The sequence below is a fragment of the Barbatula barbatula genome (assembly GCF_947034865.1).
Source record: "Barbatula barbatula genome assembly, chromosome: 24".
Taxonomy (NCBI): domain Eukaryota; kingdom Metazoa; phylum Chordata; class Actinopteri; order Cypriniformes; family Nemacheilidae; genus Barbatula; species Barbatula barbatula.
Genome location: NC_136787.1, coordinates 15,024,450 through 15,042,274, shown reverse-complemented (window position 1 = coordinate 15,042,274; position 17,825 = coordinate 15,024,450). Strand labels below are relative to the sequence as shown.

The 17,825-nt window shown below is 39.4% G+C and overlaps 4 protein-coding genes across 7 annotated transcripts in view; all 4 read left to right on the top strand.

Moving 5' to 3' along the window:
- The first annotated feature begins 4,576 nt into the window (after positions 1-4,576).
- ccna1 (cyclin A1) lies at positions 4,577-7,183 on the top strand. 2 transcript variants are annotated; one of them, XR_013786240.1, is made up of 10 exons: positions 4,643-4,819; positions 4,940-5,098; positions 5,169-5,337; positions 5,415-5,530; positions 5,595-5,818; positions 5,882-6,086; positions 6,157-6,270; positions 6,422-6,555; positions 6,626-6,734; positions 6,811-6,970. XR_013786240.1 is itself a non-coding variant. In XM_079449348.1 (9 exons), the coding sequence occupies exons 2-9, from the start codon at positions 4,940-4,942 to the stop codon at positions 6,675-6,677; spliced, it is 1,173 nt and encodes a 390-aa protein (XP_079305474.1). In that variant the 5' UTR covers positions 4,577-4,819; the 3' UTR covers positions 6,678-7,183. The 2 variants fall into 2 exon arrangements, 1 of the variants encoding a protein (XP_079305474.1); XM_079449348.1 differs by having other exon boundaries at positions 4,577-4,819; positions 6,626-7,183.
- Positions 7,184-7,419: 236 nt separating this feature from the next.
- sparta (spartin a) lies at positions 7,420-11,995 on the top strand. 3 transcript variants are annotated; one of them, XR_013786183.1, is made up of 8 exons: positions 7,420-8,452; positions 9,286-9,480; positions 9,909-10,050; positions 10,359-10,553; positions 10,646-10,804; positions 10,961-11,051; positions 11,210-11,399; positions 11,528-11,986. XR_013786183.1 is itself a non-coding variant. In XM_079447973.1 (8 exons), the coding sequence occupies exons 1-7, from the start codon at positions 7,718-7,720 to the stop codon at positions 11,253-11,255; spliced, it is 1,563 nt and encodes a 520-aa protein (XP_079304099.1). In that variant the 5' UTR covers positions 7,587-7,717; the 3' UTR covers positions 11,256-11,265; positions 11,528-11,986. The 3 variants fall into 3 exon arrangements, 2 of the variants coding, with proteins under 2 accessions (XP_079304099.1, XP_079304098.1); XM_079447973.1 differs by having other exon boundaries at positions 7,587-8,452; positions 11,210-11,265; XM_079447972.1 differs by lacking the exon at positions 11,210-11,399 and having other exon boundaries at positions 7,587-8,452; positions 11,528-11,995.
- A 325-nt stretch (positions 11,996-12,320) lies between these two features.
- On the top strand, positions 12,321-16,102 carry ccdc169 (coiled-coil domain containing 169; the record flags this gene model as incomplete). Its single annotated transcript, XM_079447930.1, has 8 exons — positions 12,321-12,411; positions 12,564-12,646; positions 12,720-12,830; positions 13,759-13,799; positions 14,449-14,547; positions 14,775-14,828; positions 15,035-15,111; positions 16,006-16,102. Exons 1-8 carry the CDS (start codon positions 12,338-12,340, stop codon positions 16,100-16,102), a joined length of 636 nt encoding a protein of 211 aa, XP_079304056.1. The 5' UTR covers positions 12,321-12,337.
- A 723-nt stretch (positions 16,103-16,825) lies between these two features.
- dclk1a (doublecortin-like kinase 1a) overlaps positions 16,826-17,825 on the top strand; it is a gene marked incomplete at both ends in the record, with an annotated part of 34,672 nt that continues 33,672 nt past the window's right edge. Inside the window, 2 exons of the mRNA XM_079449475.1 lie at positions 16,826-16,932; positions 17,432-17,809. Coding sequence (XP_079305601.1) covers positions 17,452-17,809 — 358 coding nt within the window. The remainder of the gene's footprint in view (positions 16,933-17,431; positions 17,810-17,825) is intronic.

Sequence of the window (17,825 nt, the reverse complement as noted above, 5' to 3'; positions counted from 1 at the left end):
AAATGTACAGTTACAACCTTCCCTAAACTATTCATGTCATAAATTATCGAATGACATTAACAATGTTTCAGGGTGATTTTTGACCCCTTCTGAGATCACAAGATACGTCAGAAGAACCAAATAACTCACGGAACACTACATTTTCTGAACCCTTCCTCATGTAATGGGTTTACTTGGAGGAGAAGAATCCCTTATAAAACTACATAATCCCTCACAACAGTAAACATAATTAATCTCCAGCTCTGCTCGGAATCATATCTAAAGGTTAATTTAGCTACAATATCAGATTTTAGATCTAAATGAGCAGTGATGTTTTCATGAATAAACTTAATGACCCTGTTCATTCCTTTATTCTGTCAACTGTTATGGATGGGCAGCTTCAGTCACCATTTACTTTCATTGTAGGGTAGCAAATGCAATAAAAGTGAACAGTGACTGTAAGGTGGTCAATGCCAAACATTCTGCTTTTGTATTTCACAAAAGAAACTCATAGTTGTATCAAAAATGTTAACATTGAGATGTTTGTACTCGCACCATGGAATTTATTAAGCTCTGCTTCATTTTCAATGTAATGATTTTGATCTGGATTTATAGCACGTCACCTGTAGAGGATCTTAACTGTAGAATGACCCTTGTTCAGAAAACTCACAGTGATCGTCCAGTCCATTTTCGGTCGGATTTAATTGAAAGCTCATGCTGATAAACGGCCCCAATATCTGGGACTGTGAGCGCCACAAGCACAGCTGTAAACTGTGAATGTGGGTAGTTTATGCTTAAAGTCAAACAATGAAATAACAATGTCTTTTAAAACAACAAAGCATTTTCTAATTCTTGTATGATTATTATATGATTCACCTCCTCTTAATAAAAGACTGCATGAAATATGTGTACTTTTAAAGTGCTTTATTGCACCAGTGAACTGCAAAAAGTAAATAAGTTATGAAATAAGTAAAGCGTCTATACATTATGGGCCGGTTTCACGAACAAGGATTAGTTTAAACCAGGACTAGGTCTTAGTTAAATTAGGATATTTAAGCTTTACAAAAAACATCCGTGCATCTTGAGACAAAACAATCGCACTGATATATTTTAAGATATGCCAGTGTAAATTATTTTCGTTAAAGACACCTCTAACATTTCAGTTATGGGACTAGCCCTAAGCCCTGTCCGGGAAACTGCCCCATTACGTCCCTTTACTTCTCATTACGCAAGAATGGCTAAACTGTCACGTGACGTACAGGTGAGATAAGGCTTGTTTGAGATGAACAAAATCTGCGCAGAACCGATCACCGGTGATCACCGTGAGATGCATGCCGGTTAGAAAAGTGTCCGAGTTACGTCCGCCTTGCTCTGACCTCATGCTGACGTGTGCCAAAAAACTCTCGCGACAGCGAGGCGGCTGTGTCGGATTGAGCAGTCGAGCGCAGTTACTCTCCACCGACTGCGCTACTCAAAAGCATGATGGGAAACGACTGACTGACGACACAGCTTCGTGCTCATTGGCTGAGAATGTCAGCTGATATTTTTTTCCCCTTAATTCTAAGAAGTCCATTACCTATAGCCTAATACGATTTACTTTTTCTATAGTACTTAGTAATTAGGACATGTTTTATTTTTATTTTCTTGGTTTGAAGTGAAGTCCTGTTTGTTTTAATTTTCTCTTTATTGAGAGATGTGTATTCTCTTTATACATTGACATTTTTGTACAACATTATTCCATTAAATAAATTAGTCAATCCATCAATACATGCATACATCTAATGTGACTGTTTTACAATTAGGCCTCATGTTTGTGTTTTTATCTGATATCTTTATTTGGATATGTCTGATTCCAGGAGTGCAATAAACAAAACCCACACATGCTCATTTCTTAATTTAGAATGTGTTGTTGTTTCATATAATTTTTTAAGAATAATTTGCAGCACACACTTTTCCTAATCATTAAACATGAATTGAAACTTACATTAAGGTGACAAACAATTGTGTAATATATTTATATGGAATATTTGTCATGTAAAAAAGGGATAGTTCACCCAAATAACTTTAATAATAATAAAAACAATTTTCTTTGGTGCTGAATTATCTGCAGTCAGGACTGTTTATTTTTTACTCGACATTAATTTCATTAGATGAGAGTTTCAATACCACTCTAGATCGGATAGATTTATATCCCTACCATTTACTGAATAAGCCATTTTAAGTAATGAGCACTGTTCACCTTCGGTGATTCTCCTCATCATAACCATCTTCGTGTAAAAACAGTGGTATTTCAACTGCATCAACTTCGTCTGCGATAAAGAACGCGAACGCGATCTCTTCCATTGTTGACGTTTGCAGTCCACAACACAGCGAGATTCAGGAAGTGTCCGGCTTGCCTGCACTTTTTTTCACTCTTCCCCTCACTGTAGCCGCCTACTCTCGCCTATATTTCAGGCGAGGCAAGGCGCATCTCAAACAAGCCTTTTGCTCGGAGCTGCGCAGTATGAAATAAAATCACTGTCAAAAATAAATGTACGTAACTGAAAGAATTTGTGTGTAATATTATTTTATTCGTGCGTAATTTTAAAAATTGTATGTAATTCAACTTTTTGTGAGACTTTGATTTCAAAATCTTCGGCCACAACAGTTTACAAGTACGACAATTTGTTTTATTTGTTAGATTACAACTTCAAATTCTACGACTATGACATTTTACAGACACAACCGCAACTCCGTTACGTGCACGAAGTGCGAATTACGAACACGAAGCACTGTGTGCGAAGAGACTGTCAAAAATACGTCATCAGCTCACAGGCATTACTATCCGAAGGAAGATTGATCGATTCCACGACGTAGTGCGCATGCGCCCCCGCTTAAACAACTAGCGCCAAAATGACAGCTCAACAGCCAAGCGCTCACTCATCGTCTCAAGTTTTAATTCGGACACTGTTATGTATTCATGAAGCAGACAACCAAATGCTATCGAACATGCTTTACTGCAAGCATAGGAATTAGGGTGGCCATACGTCCGGCTTTTGGCCGGACAGTCCGGATTTTAAGCCCCCTGTCTGGCGTCCGGCGCAGCCTCAAGCCGGACACTCATTTGTCCTCCTTTTCGGAGTTGCGCTGAATCGGCCTTAAAAAACGCGCTGTAAAACCTTTATTGGGACGCAGCAGCATCGCGTCTGACACCGTAAGATCTCCTGTCAAACAGATGATTGGCTGAAAGAGATGTCAAATAAATATCTGATATATAATTGGTTAAAAACGTAAACAAGCCTTCACGACGTGTAGGTGGGGCACGTACAGGCTACGTCACATCATAACGTTAACATGCCGAAACGTCCAACATCATTTAGTCCGGAATGGACACAAGACCACGAATTCATATCAAAAAGCAGTAGAGATGCTTTCCATGGATTTTGCACACTATGTCGCTGTGTAGTGGACGTTAGTAGTAAAGGGAAAGCCGCCATTGACCGACATGCCAGCACTGAAAAACATAAAGGTAACCAAAGAGCTGCTGGTGCGTCTTCCCTTAGGTCTTAATTTCGAGAGGCAGCATCACCTCAGGATGACAAAATCTCCGCTGCAGAGCTTTGTAAAGTCTATCATGCAGTCAAGCATCACCAGTCATACAGGAGTGTCCTGAAGAAATACAAATACTGTGAACAAACACTTTTTTGCCTCTTCTGTTACACAGGTCTACATCAAGATATGTTGTTGATCAAATTGTCTGGCAAGTAATAGAGTAGGCTATTTCAGAATCACTGTATCATGATACCATAGATATGATAGACAAAATTGTATTGTATTTGCGAGTACACCAGATGCAGTTATTCTTGCCTCACTAAATGCCGCAAAGTGTCCTCCTTTTTGGTGTTATGGAAATGGCCACCCTAGTAGGAATGCAGTGAAGACCTCCTAAACCAGCGCGTTAATCAGTAGGTTCGCGAGACATAATAAAACCTGATTAAGCTTGTTTGTGTTTGTTTTATTAGAGTCGGGGGCTAAACTATTCTTTGAGCAGCTAAACGTAACCGAATCTGTCTCTATAATATATCTCCTATCTGTTACTAGAAATAAGTAACTGTTAATCGTGTCCGAATTAAAATTAAAACTTGAGACGCTTGGCTGTTGAGCTGTCATTTTGGCGCTAGTTGTTTAAGCGGGGGCGCATGCGCACTACGTCGTGGAATCGATCAATCTTCCTTCGGATAGTAATGCCTGTGAGCTGATGACGTATTTTTGACAGTCTCTTCGCACACAGTGCTTCGTGTTCGTAATTCGCACTTCGTGCACGTAACGGAGTTGCGGTTGTGTCTGTAAAATGTCATAGTCGTAGAATTTGAAGTTGTAATCTAACAAATAAAACAAATTGTCGTACTTGTAAACTGTTGTGGCCGAAGATTTTGAAATCAAAGTCTCACAAAAAGTTGAATTACATACAATTTTTAAAATTACGCACGAATAAAATAATATTACACACAAATTCTTTCAGTTACGTACATTTATTTTTGACAGTGATTTTATTTCATACGCAGAGACCGAACGATCGGCGTTTCACATAAAAGTACCGCGAGAGTGATTCGAAAGCCTGCTTTCGCGGTACTTTGATGTCACAAACCGATCGGTCTGCGCAGCGACGCATGTAGTCGAACACACCTGCGCTTCATTATCGCTAATTTGAATGGCTCGGTTAGCAACAGAGCTCAATTTAGTTCAAACGTGTTAATGTTCCACGTTGATTGATCATGAACGTATAAAAAGGTTAAGGTGACGCTTGAGGTCAAAGCACTTTGATTTTCTTATTCCACTTTGGTTTTTAGCGCAAAACAAGGTTTGTGAGTAGTTCGAGTTATTGTCATTTACAACATTTGTAGGATAGATCTCTCAACAGTGAACAATATAGACGCTTATGTGGTTACGGTGTTAATTTGACTTGCATCTGCTTTTCAAGATGAGTTCCCGAAGCCTCGCTCCTCTTTCCAGTCGTAACAGTCAGGAGAACATTATGGGTTTGGGGAGAGCGGATGGCCTGCGCGCTCACAAGCCCGGCCAAAGAGTTGTACTTGGCGTCTTGGGCGAGAATGATCCGCATAATCGAGTATTTGGAGAGGTTCGTGTCTGAAGTTTGAACTTCTCATCGTTACTGCTTAGAAACGTGACAGTTTGTCTCTGCGTTTAAGGTTTCGTCCAAATATGGAACAGCTTTTCAGGACGTTTCTCTCCAAAACGCCTGCGTTGAAGTCCACGAGCACGAGCACATCGCCGCGCTGCCAAGCGGACAACCGGCGTCGTTCTTGTTGGACTCTGAGCTTCTTCTGCTAGATGATGCTATCAATGACGTCGGCTCCGGTATTTTGCTGAAATGTGTGCTCATGTTCACGGTTTGCCTGCAATGGTTTTTAAAGTGTTCCTAAAATTACGTTTAGGTCCGTGCATGGATGCTTCTATGCAGTCGTTGCCAGAAGAGGACGCAAATTCGCACGACATATTGTGTGTCCCAGAATACGTTGAGGACATCCATCGTTACCTACGTGAATGCGAAGTGAGAAATCAAGTTTGCCTGTTTCTAGGTGTTTTTCCGGTCTGTAACCTGCTGTGTTCCTCAGATTAAATACAGGCCAAAGCCCGGCTACATGAGAAAACAACCAGACATAACCAATTGCATGAGGGTTATCCTTGTTGACTGGCTGGTTGAAGTGGGCGAAGAATACAAGCTGTGCTCCGAGACCCTCTACCTGGCTGCTAACTACCTGGACCGCTTTCTGTCATGCATGTCTGTGCTACGAGGAAAACTGCAGCTTGTGGGAACGGCTGCTATACTCCTGGCTGCGTAAGTGGTGAGCCATCTTTTTCTTCGTCGTTTGACATGATTAAAATTTGTTTTTCTTATTAGAAAATACGAAGAGGTGTATCCTCCGGAAGTGGATGAGTTCGTCTACATCACTGATGATACCTACACAAAGAAACAGGTGCTTCGAATGGAGCAGCACCTGCTCCGAGTGCTTTCATTTGACATGACTGCACCCACTGTTCTACAGTTTTTGACGCAGTACACCTTGGAAGAGCATATTTGTGCCAAGACGACAAACCTGGCTTTGGTGAGGCTTAAGTGTGAGGTTGTAAATTCTCACTGAATTGGATATTGATTTCTTTTCCTCTGCCCTGTAGTATCTTTCAGAGTTGAGTCTGCTCGAGGTGGATCCTTTTGTGCAGTATCTACCATCCAAGATTGCCGCTGCAGCATATTGTCTGGCCAACTACACCTTAAATGGAGCTCTGTGGGTGAGTTATCAACCTTTCGCTGTGATTTATTTTGCAGGACCACTTGATGTTAAGGCTAGATTAGTTGAGTGCTCTTTTGTAATGAACAACCTGCCTTTAGCTTTGGCTGCAAGTCTTTTTCTATTCTAAAGTTGGTTTTGTTTTTTGACAGTCCGAGAACTTGTACGCCTTTACTGGTTACTCCCTGAATGTTATTGGCCCTTGTTTAAAGGAGCTTCACAAGCTCCATGTAGGTGCGGAAAGTCGACCTCAGAGAGCAATCCAAGAGAAGTTCAAGAGCTCAAAGTACGCAAGTCACTCTTGTAATGTACAGATGTTTGTGTCTGTAAGGCTTGCTAATGACTTGTGTTTTTAGGTACTGTGGCGTGTCCTTGCTCAAGCCTGTGGGGGCTTTGCCACATCCTTAATGTTTGGACCGTGACCACATGAAGGCCAATGAAATGACTGCAGCGCTTAAGTCTCTTGTAAATACTAAATGCGAACTTGTTTTTAAATGTTTTTAAAATTAATGTGATTTTTATCATTGGCTTATTTTAACAGTAAAGTAACTAATACAATGGTGACTTGTCCAGCTTTGCTGACTGCGTTTCAACTTGACGGAGTAGAACTCATGACTCCACATGTCTTTTACTTGACCTGTGTTTTAACATTGTTTACCATATCATGTACTGTAGGTCTTCAATAAAACGAAGCTGGTGCCAGTGCAGTCTCCTGAATTCAATTTCTATGACACTCTTCAATGTAGAAATTGCGGTTGTTTATGGTGTATGTCACCATCCAGCTTTTGAGTGTTAACTTTGCTGTCTTGTTTACTTCAGGGTGGGCAATCTTTGAGTGAATGCTTATGTTCTGTATAACTGTAGACGTTTTTATGCAAGTTGCCAATAAGATTGCTGGTCTTGCACTGGTACCTAAATAATCGTAAGTGTTTTCTGAATCCTTACAAACTCCGGTATTCTGTCGTCGTACTAAAAGGCAAACATCTGCCTTGGAGGGACTCATTTTACGATTAAGAGCAGTGCTGGGAACACCTTGACAAACAGGACTATTGTAGTTCCACTTTTGTAAATGTTCAATACTGACATTTGTGAACGAGACGCTTAAAGTACTGCAGACTGTCGCCATCTGGTGGTGGTGGTCCGTTGCATCAATCATTTAACGAATACTCGAGTCCAATGCTTTATTTTGTTTAAAGATGCTGCGCGGGACGTAGTTTTCCCTATGCTTTGAGTTTCAGTCCTACAAACGTCATAGTGCGGAGTAAAGTTTAACAGGCCTCGTGCTTTCTATAGGAATCTAGTCAAACCCGCTTGGTTACATTAACTTCATCCCCAGTCAACGTCATGGGGAAAATAAGCCACTAAACCGGGCGTTAGTCTTTAAAGCATAGAAAAGAGAATTCGCGTAAGATTTCTTCTGACAATTCTCTGGATTAACGTGCTCCGAGATGGAATCCGCAGAACCGCCTGAAGTTCAGAAAATTCGGGAGCACCATGACAAAGGGTTACAATTCATCAAAACAGGGCTTCAATACGATGAGATGGGAAATAAAGCACAAGCTCTCATTATGTACAAGCGGGGCAGGCAGCATCTTGCCAGTGGGCTGGAGGTAAACACCCAGGGCAACCGCTGCGTTGGACCCTGCTGGGATTTTGCGCGACAGACGCAGCTGAAGATGTACAAGACTTTGAGCACCATCAAAACTCGTCTGACGTCGCTGGAGTCTACACCGACCCAGGGTCAGCGCCTTTATCCCCCTCTTCCTGCCCTACAGGACCCCCAGCCTCTACCTAACACCAGAAGGCATCTACCAGGCAACCAGATCTCAAGTTCAGTAATCGTCCCAGCTCTTCCAGCCTCACCTGTGGTGGGTCTTGGTGTTCCTATTGAGCTTCCATCACCAGTCTACACCCAACAACCAACAGAGGGACATTTGTCAATCTCTCATGGAGGTTCATATCAACCTGTTCCGAACCAGGTACCACAACGTCAGGCCGTTGCCCCTGTTAATCTCAGAGAGGCTGGAATGGAGATTTTTTTCTTGCCCACTGGGGTGCAAATGTTCTTTGTGTCTGCTGAGGGCCATGTCAGTGCCCCTTCTTATCCAGGGTTCCTACGAATAATCTTATACAAGAACCAGAATGCTCACAGCGGTGCCAGCTTTGCGCCAGCATACCTACAGGTAACAATCTTTCTGTTTATAATATGAGTGGGTTTAGGGTTAGAATGTACAAACTTTAGAACGGGTTTGGCTATGGGGCTATGTTTTTAAAAGCATCTTAAATAGTACCTTCTGGTGATAAACATCAGCTTGCCATGACTAATAGATAAATAACTGAGATTGCTGTCATGCTCATGTTATACAATTACTAGCACTTTCTTATACGTAATGAAACAGACATAGAGAGCATTTGTTGTTTGTTTAGAGAAAGCATGTGTGGTGTATTTGTTGTTGTTGTAGCCCAGAAAAGGTAACTACCTTATTGCTCATCCTGTATGTCACACAGATGTTTTCCTTCACACCCTCAAAAGCCTGTTTAACCAGACTGCGTCTTTGTTATTTTCAAGGCCTTTAGGTTTGACATCAATTGTTTTGTATACTGTTGATCTGCTCGCTGTTTCAGCAAATAGAAATGACATTGAATGGCCGACCATCGGCTCTGTGTTCAGTATTGGCAGATTTCCAATTTTAAAGGTTAGCTGTCCACTGTTCCCATCGCTCTGGGACTTTATGTAGGACACGTGCAACACATGGTCTAACACTGCTGTCCAATAGTGTCCCTTTGTCCTGCTTTAAGCCATCCAAAACAAAGAGTGGCTTTGAGAATTATGCATTAAAATTCCAGGCTTATTCCCCATAAACGTCGCTTTATTGCACCATGGTGTTCAAACACACAAATCAGTTTTTACAGTTGTTAAAGGATAATGTTTTAAAAGGTTTAGTGGATATGAACTGACATTTACATTTATGCATTTGGCAGATGTTTTTATCCAGTACATGTCCTGTGTTTGCAGGTATGTGACTGGACCTACCCGCTGTACCCAGACTCGCCTGTTTTTCTGAGCAACAAAGGTGTGTTTACATTTCCTGACATAACAGCAGCAGTACCAGGGTCGTACATTGGGGTGGTACTGTCCTCAGAACTGCCCGCAGCAGAAAGAGCTCTATTTCAGGAGAAACTGTCATTGCTGTCCCAGCTTAGAGTCCAGGTAATCGAATCAATGTGGTTTTACCAACAATAGGAGATCGGTCCTGTAAAATGAATGATGACTATATTAATTACAGTAAACTTGAGAATTTTAATGCATATTACGGGTGTTAAAGTATACCCTTGTGACAATAACCATGATTTTAACATGCATGATTATTGATATTGTGTGAATACTACACGTATATTATCCTTTCTAGAATCTTGTCTTAGGAGCCATACAAACTCTCCCCTTCTGTGTACTTGACTTTCATTGTGATTCATTGGCTCAACATGTGACAAGCAAACTCTGAATTGGACTGATAAAATGATTCTATTCTTATTATAATATTCAATAAAATTGTTATACTTTTTTTTGATAAAGTACATTTTAGATGTGGACCTTGAAAATACTTACTTTTGGTCATAATGATGGTGTTTCTTTTTAAGGTTGATAATGGATCAGTTGGAGCCACAGGGACAGACAAAAAGGTTCCTATTGGTGCTCCTTCAGAAGCATCTGTAGGACCAGGATGGGAGGATAAAACTATTCCTGGTTGGAGTGAAAAAATGTCACAGAGCATTTTAGCAGGTCTGAAATATAGTTACCAATTCTCACTTAGATTAGGAGAATTACAATATATTTACTACAATTTGATTGGTGTGTCATTGAATATCTAATCTTTTTTTGATTATTCAAATGGTTAAATATATTTTAGAAATGCGCTTTCACATATTTCAAATCATGCACACATTGAGGACTTTAAACAAAGATCCACTAGATGTCGCTGTTTAGTAATGGAAAACACTAGATTGTAAATCATCATTTTCATATTACAGTTTAACAAATCTATTGAGAGAGTCTTTATGACATTCATCAATTTTGCCTACTCTGTGTAGGAACCTCTTGGCTGAGTCAGGGGCTCGTGCGTGGAGCTGAAGCCACAAGTAAAGCCATCCATAAAGGAGGAACCGGGGTACGAGAAAACACCACTCCAGAAGAGAACCCAACGGAGGTCAGCCCCGCGTTTATCAAAAGCCTAAATGCAGCCAGACAGGCAACCAGCGGTGCTGTGAAAGTCAGCCTGTATCTAGGTAAAACATAAGTTTGAATTTGATTTTTACAATTTATGCCTTGTGTTGATGGCTCCTAGCAGTGTGCAATAACTGTTTGGTTTACTCACCAGTGGATGGTGTCGCTACTGTGGCTGGTAAAGTTGGGAAGGAACTTGCTCCTCACATACAAAAACACGGCACCAAACTTATTCCAGAAACCCTCAAGAAAAATAAAGATTACACCTCCACAGTGGACGGAGCCAAACTAGTGACAGAAAGCAGCTTACAAGGTAACGAAATAAATCAATTACATCCCTTTTACTTTGATTGTGTTGTTTGATTAATGCTTAACCATGCTTTACCTAACTTTTAAAATGCCACAGTTGTTCATACTTCTACAAAAAGTACTTTCGTCATGTTTCTGCAAACTGTAATTTACATTGTAGGTTTATCCAATGTCTGGTCCAGTCTGGAGACGGTAGCCAGAACGATCGGCAAAAGTTTAACTTCGGAAACTGTCTCTACTGTGCGGCACAAGTAAGTGTTGTGTTTTCTCTTGTTGTATTTGTAATTCATAATTTATTTTCTCTTCCCTTTTTCTCAAGTTTTAATACTGCTGATTTTTACTGTATATCGGTCTAAACTTTACTGCGCTGAGAACCAGTTTGATTCACTCTTTCCTGTTGCTTTGACAGATTTAGGGGTCTGGGAAACCTTTTGGGCCCCCCTAACAGCATGTAAACGGTGGCGGGTAAAATCACTGTTTTTTCCAGCTAACGTTCTCTGCCAAGTTCCAACCTACCCCCAACTGGTTGATTTTTTTTGCTATCTGCTTGGCGTTTTATGAATTGAACCTGAGATAAAGACAACATTATATCTATCTTGGTCTGCTCATTTCATTTATCATTTTTCGCACAAAACATTTATCATCAGTCGCCATTTAAACTGTTAAACAGTTCATATTGCTTCTGTCTAGATCTATCAGTTTTGACCGTTTTATTGTTTGTGATCAGGTACGGAGTGGAGGCAGGGCAGGCCACAGATACTGCAGTTCAGTCCGCCATCAATATAGGTGTGACAGCTTTGAATGTGGACAATCTGGGCATCAAGGCTATAATGAAGACCACAGGCAAACAGACTGCAAATGCAATGTTGAATCACAAATCGGACGCAGAGAAAAGCGAGATGTCAGACAAGTCACTTAAGAAAGAACAAAATGAGAAAACATAATCTGCTCAGGATATTTTATTAAAGTTGTGATAGCCGAAAATTATTGTATTTTTTGTGATGTCATAATACTTTGTTTAAGAGATATGGTTTTATTATTTTATGACATCACTGTACTGTACAGTGTTTACAGAAATATGCACTTATGTATTAGCTAAGAAAAATATATTTAAGGAAGGCTGTAAATGGGATATAAAGTTATGTTTCTAAAGATATATTTGTTAAGAATGATAAAAGGAAATGACAACAAATGCACTATTTGAATTGATTTACTTTCTCTAAATCTGTATGATTTGCGATATAGTTCTAACCCTCATGTGGTGTTTGTGTCTGTGGGACCTGTTTTACACGTTAACATAGGTTATTTATATCAGATTTTTATATATATTATCGACTTTCATATCTCAAACCGAGCAATGCTGTCAACACTAAAATAAATGTAGTGTTAGCCTAAACGTATTTTGGCAGTTAAAATGTTGAATGAGCCATAGGTGCTAGGACCCAGCGTGAATGCATGTTCAACTTTATTGAGGTTGTTTGTTGCCATGGAAACATCTCAACAATCCAATAAACGTGAACAGTGTTCGGTCCAAAAGATGAGTGAAACGTATTACGGAAATGATAAGTTATCCCAACTGCAAACAGATCTCGAGCAAGAGAGAGAGGTCAAGTAAGTCCTTAGAAGATCTTTTAAATCGTGCTTTAACATGCTGTTAACGTTTGACTAAATAGACGAATCTTTATTGTCTTTCGCTCTCACCAATGATTTGCGCGCTTAGGCCTAGTTCTTATCTAAAAGACGATTTTTGTGGATGTTTCAAGTGAGATGTTGCAGGACTCAGTGTGTGACCTGAGGAGCACGTTGGATGATTTGGAAGAAAGACTTAACAGTGTGGATGGAGAAGGTTTGTTCTGCATAGACTTTCTTTAAGCAGCTAAACATTTTGATTTGAGACTCTTTCTGAATTCGCTGCTCAGAGAATGAATGGCGGACCAGATATGAGACGCAGGTGGAACTCAACGGGCAGCTCGAGACGCAGATCAATGTCGTCAGAGAGAGACTCGAGAGCCTCCGCGGTGACCCCGCAGGTAATTTATACTCTCTGAACTAAATGAACCAGAGAGGAATAAAGGTGACATTCGCAATGTTGACATATAATATTATACATATTGTGGTGATGGTTTTATTGTTATTGGTCAAAGAGGCATTCACAAATTGTGGAATCAATAAACCCACCTTAACAATAAATAACCTTTTAACACGTACAAGCTATTTTTGTATTTAGACTTCACACAAATGAACTGTGATTTTACGTTCAACAATCTACACTGTCATTATTAAAGCTGTGAAATCAATCAAATCAAACCATTTTTTACTTACATTTACATACAAACAGTATAAGTAAATCTAAGTTGGGCCTAACTCAAATATTTCTACTATAATTAAGCAAAAATAATTGTGTATAAATGAAATAAATTGTCAGTTAAATCCTTATTTTTTCATAAAATAAACGAAAATAATGTGTACATTCTAGAGAAATTATCACTTTGTTTTTTTGTGGGACATCAGGAAATGTATAAAAAATCAGTTGACTCTTTGGGAAGTTGTCCTCCAAAAACCATCAAGTGCATTATAGTCTGGCTCTTTTGTATTTTGAAGTCAATATTTGCCAAGTCTCTGAAGTTATTTCATGAAGAAGTTGATTCTTCTGCACTTTTAAATGTTTTTTTATTGTGCTGATACAGAATAATACATGCTCAGACATGTTTACTTTTTTAAACTGGTAGAATGAGAATGTAAGATATGAGAATATGTCTCAGTTGCAGTGAACTACTGTACTGTTGTATTGCGTGAGTGTTACTGACAAAATGTTCTAACCAAATGCCTTATCAGGAAGGTGTGGCTCCCAAAGTGGAAAGAGTACATTGTTTCACAGTGGGTTCAGATGGGGACTTTTGTGGGCACCAAATGCAAACACTCGGCAATAAAGCTTTTTGTCTTCATCTTACTCCTTAGACCGACTGGCTTCTATTCGCTCATACGATGAAATGCCAGAAGTAAGTATATTTCACCTTCACATAATTCCAAAGCAACATATATTATTTGAACTTAATGGATTTTGTAACATATGTAAACTGAAAACACATTTAGCATGTCTAATATATGTTGTTTTCTCTTGCCCCTGTCTGTGTTACAAGGCATTTTAATGCTGTATTTCAGCTGCCACTGTTGCATGGTACATTTCATTCTTTGAACTCATTACTGTCTGGCCAAGCTGAATTCGGACCTCTGCCAAAGAAGAGATTAAAATCAATCTGCTGAAACAGCGTGAAAAATATTTAATCAGCGAGCAGTAAGCTGTGAAAGGGGAGAGCGATTTAGCAACCCATAATACAGCAATGGTAGGACAATTAGGATATTTAAAAAAATTCAAAGGGTCTGGGGTTACTCACGACCCAGTGCAAAATACACAGATGAGAAAGACATGGGTAATTCTCTTTAATTATGATTAATTATTTTATGATCATGCAAAGCTTAAAGGGTTTAGAGCCATGTGGGTTGTTCTCTTAAATCTGAGAGACATCATAAAGGGCTGAAACAAAGCAAACTTTATAGAACAGATTTTCTTGACTGTAAGCCAAGTCAACTTAATTTTTTTAAAGAAACATTTATACCATGTTTTAACTCCATTTGTTTATCATGCAGGATGATCTCAGACAGAAATTGAAACGGTTGATTACTGAGAAGAACAGTCTACAAACTCAACTCCTGGACCTTCAAATTAGAATCGTGCAAGAAGGAAAGGTCAGGCCTGTACATCCTCTTGTTAAAAAATGTCTCTGTTGGTAATATTGTATCGCCTAGTACAAGAAGTCCATATTAACTAAAGGAGGGAGTGAATGAGTTGGGTTGCAGACGTTTTTAGAAATAACCTAGAGGTAAAGATTATGCTGACAAACTAGAATTACATCATGCTGCTCATATGTTGGTTATAAGACAATTATTTATATCACATGTGGTATCTATATCAGGCTTATCAGAAGGTCTATGAAGAGAGGCGGGCCTATCTTGTCGAGATTGCACAGGTAAAATATGCATTTCATTTATCTTTCATTTCCTTCATTTTCCTTTTCATGCGAAATAATGCATTTAAGCGATCATGGATTTTCCTATTACTTTTTCTAGCTGCATGTTAAGCTACAGAATCTCTTTATTTGATGTCACAAGCAGTTGATTTGTAACTTTATGCAGATCATGTCTGTAGTGGTAAACAATAATGATATGTCCCCAGCTGTCCTCAATTTTGGATCTCAATAGAAGACAGCAGATGGTTCAGTCCCAAAGGACGGCACAAAGCAAAGGAAAAAAGTAAATATTGAAATGCAGAACACTTCACCACACTGAATTATGGAAAACAAAGTCAGTTATTTTTTTTGCAAAACACATTTTAAAGGAATAGTTTACCCCACAATAAATAAATATCATAAACTAATCTTCCTGATGCCACTTCAGATTTATCTGACTTCTTTCTCCAGTTTAACACACACACACACACACACAGATGTATATTAATATGCTGTCATGTTAGCTCTTATATGGCCATCATAATATGGAAGTTTTAAAAAGCAGCCATTCATCAGTTTGTGAGGCAAAATTATTCACATTGAGTTTATTTAATGACCGTTCTTCCATAACATATTTAGTGTCCGATTATGTTTCATAAGAAAGAAAGTTCAAACAGGTCTCCAGTGGACAGTGCTGACATGCCACCCCAAAAACAACAAGATCTTGTTATTTTGATGACTGCTATTACTTAATTAAACCAATATAATTTGGGGGAACATATCCTTTTCTTGGTTCACACTTTTGAACAATTTGGGCAACATATCCTTTTCTTGTTTCACACCTTGAACATTTGCTTTTTATGGCTTCATTTGTTGGTCAGAGCAGGGGGAACACATCCTCATAGCTGAGAATGTTGCTGTCAGATAAGGTTCCCCCTCTTTTCCTTATGACACTAACTGTCATCTCCAACTGACACTACTTTTTACTTTTAAAGTGTTTTTGAGATTTTCAGCCTGCTCATTTCTTTGTTAAAATGTAAAGTCTGTTTAATATTCCCCTTTAAGGATACAATTAGCAAGAAACAGTTCTGTTTGGATACATTGTCGTCTTTGGCAATGGTTGTACGTTGTACTTTTAAATACAGTGTGAGAATATACTAGATGTCTAAGAATATTGCTCTTTTATTTCTATTTTCAGCAGAGCCCAGGAGAGTCGTAAACAAGGTTCAGATACGGTGATGGGGTCTGTCAGAAGAACAGCTGCACTCAGTCGACTGCCTCGATTAAAACGCTAATGCAGTGGAATGCATTAGTTCCACATTTTTATTCATATTGAGATTTCAAATGAAGCATTATTTTTGTAACTATCTAATTTCCTGAGGGGACATATAACTTTTATATTTGCACAATGTTCAAATACATTTAAAATGAATTAATATGAAAACTATATTGTTTGACGTCATTTATTTTAAATAGCCTAAGATGTGTAGGCCTATATATAGTATATATGTATATATGTATTTATAGCCTATATATAGTCAGGTGAATATGTTAACCATTTTAACTATTTTTATTTTATTATTTAGAACTTGTCCATTGTAAAAAACTTTTATATTAGGCTACTCAGACTTAAGAAGCACTACATCTTTCTTGCAAGTAATGCGTCATGTCAGTATAAGCCTTTAGCATAAACTTACACGAAAATATTGGAAACGCATTGTACTTGGTGTTTTGTGTACTAGCATAGATAGTGTACAGGGACAGCTTGCCTTTATTACTTTTCCATCTTCATGTCGGATTCGTGAGGGAGCTTTGAGAAACTGGGTGGGGTGTGTGTGTGTCGGAAGGGATGGCTGTTGCACGTCTGCTGTGAGGGGCTGCATCTCAATGAGAAACTGGCCAATGTAAATCATCGCAAGACACGGAGGAGAGAGAGAGAGAGTGGGGAGAGAGAGAGAGAGAGAGAGAGAGAGAGAGAGAGAGAGAGAGCGAGAGAGAGAGAGAGAGAGAGAGCAGCTGCCGTCCAGACTCCTCTGCGGGACAACAAAGAACTCACATCACGACTTCTGTCAGCATAACTCAGCATCACCATAAATAGGAAATCCTTAATATTCTTCACCTTTAGGCAAGTATTTAGGTTTCTTGTTCCTCATGACGTGATATATTTATTGTGACATTGCTGTTTTACGATGTTTTTTTTACCACTTTTCGATGCTTTTTATTGATCATAATAGCCTAGTTTATATTCTTATTTAGTGCAACATCAGCTTGCTGGTTATATTATATTGTTAAATAAAAAGCATTCGTATCCGTGCTATTTTTAAACTACGTCAGTGTTATTGATGAATATCGTGACCGCTAATGTAAATGGATTTTGATCTCTGGGTTTGATACACTGTTATCAGGCAAACGCGTAGTTATGTCTAAGTGTGTGACAGTCAACAACAACAGGATGACAGGCACAGGATTTAATGAGCTTTTAAAGCCCACAGAAACAAGCTGTCATTGAAAGTTATTTTCAGACCAGAAAAACTCGGGACATTATTGACATCCACGTCACAGGTAAATAAACATACAACGATATTTGTGTAAATTAATGTAGCACATTTATCTGTGTAATTCAGGCGTAATATAAGTGGACGAAATGGAGGAACATTTTGACGAGAGGGACAAAGTTCAGCGCAACCGCCGAGGTGGAGGACGGGCGAACGGGCTCCTGAGTCCCAGTCACAGCGCGCACTGCAGTCTGTATCGGACGCGCACCCTGAAAGCTCTGAGCTCTGAAAAGAAAGCGAAGAAAGTGCGATTTTATCGCAACGGAGACCGTTACTTTAACGGCGTAGTGTACGCTATCTCGTCTGACCGGATCAGAACCTTTGACGCGTTGCTGGCTGACCTGACTCGCACCCTTTCTGACAACGTCAACCTGCCCCAAGGGGTCCGCATCATCTACACACTTGATGGCGCCAAGAAAATCACAAGTATTGATCAGCTGATGGAAGGTAAGACATTGTCTGG

Bases quoted from the DNA above. Each gene is read 5' to 3' on its own strand.
- sparta (XM_079447972.1), top strand. From the start codon at position 7,718: ATGGAATCCGCAGAACCGCCTGAAGTTCAGAAAATTCGGGAGCACCAT. The intron at 8,453-9,285 runs GTAACAATCTTT...CTGTGTTTGCAG, and splicing joins TTGCGCCAGCATACCTACAG to GTATGTGACTGGACCTACCC. The intron at 10,554-10,645 runs GTAAAACATAAG...TTTACTCACCAG, and splicing joins GAAAGTCAGCCTGTATCTAG to TGGATGGTGTCGCTACTGTG.
- ccna1 (XM_079449348.1), top strand. From the start codon at position 4,940: ATGAGTTCCCGAAGCCTCGCTCCTCTTTCCAGTCGTAACAGTCAGGAG. The intron at 5,531-5,594 runs GTGAGAAATCAA...TGTGTTCCTCAG, and splicing joins GTTACCTACGTGAATGCGAA to ATTAAATACAGGCCAAAGCC. The intron at 6,271-6,421 runs GTGAGTTATCAA...GTTTTTTGACAG, and splicing joins CCTTAAATGGAGCTCTGTGG to TCCGAGAACTTGTACGCCTT.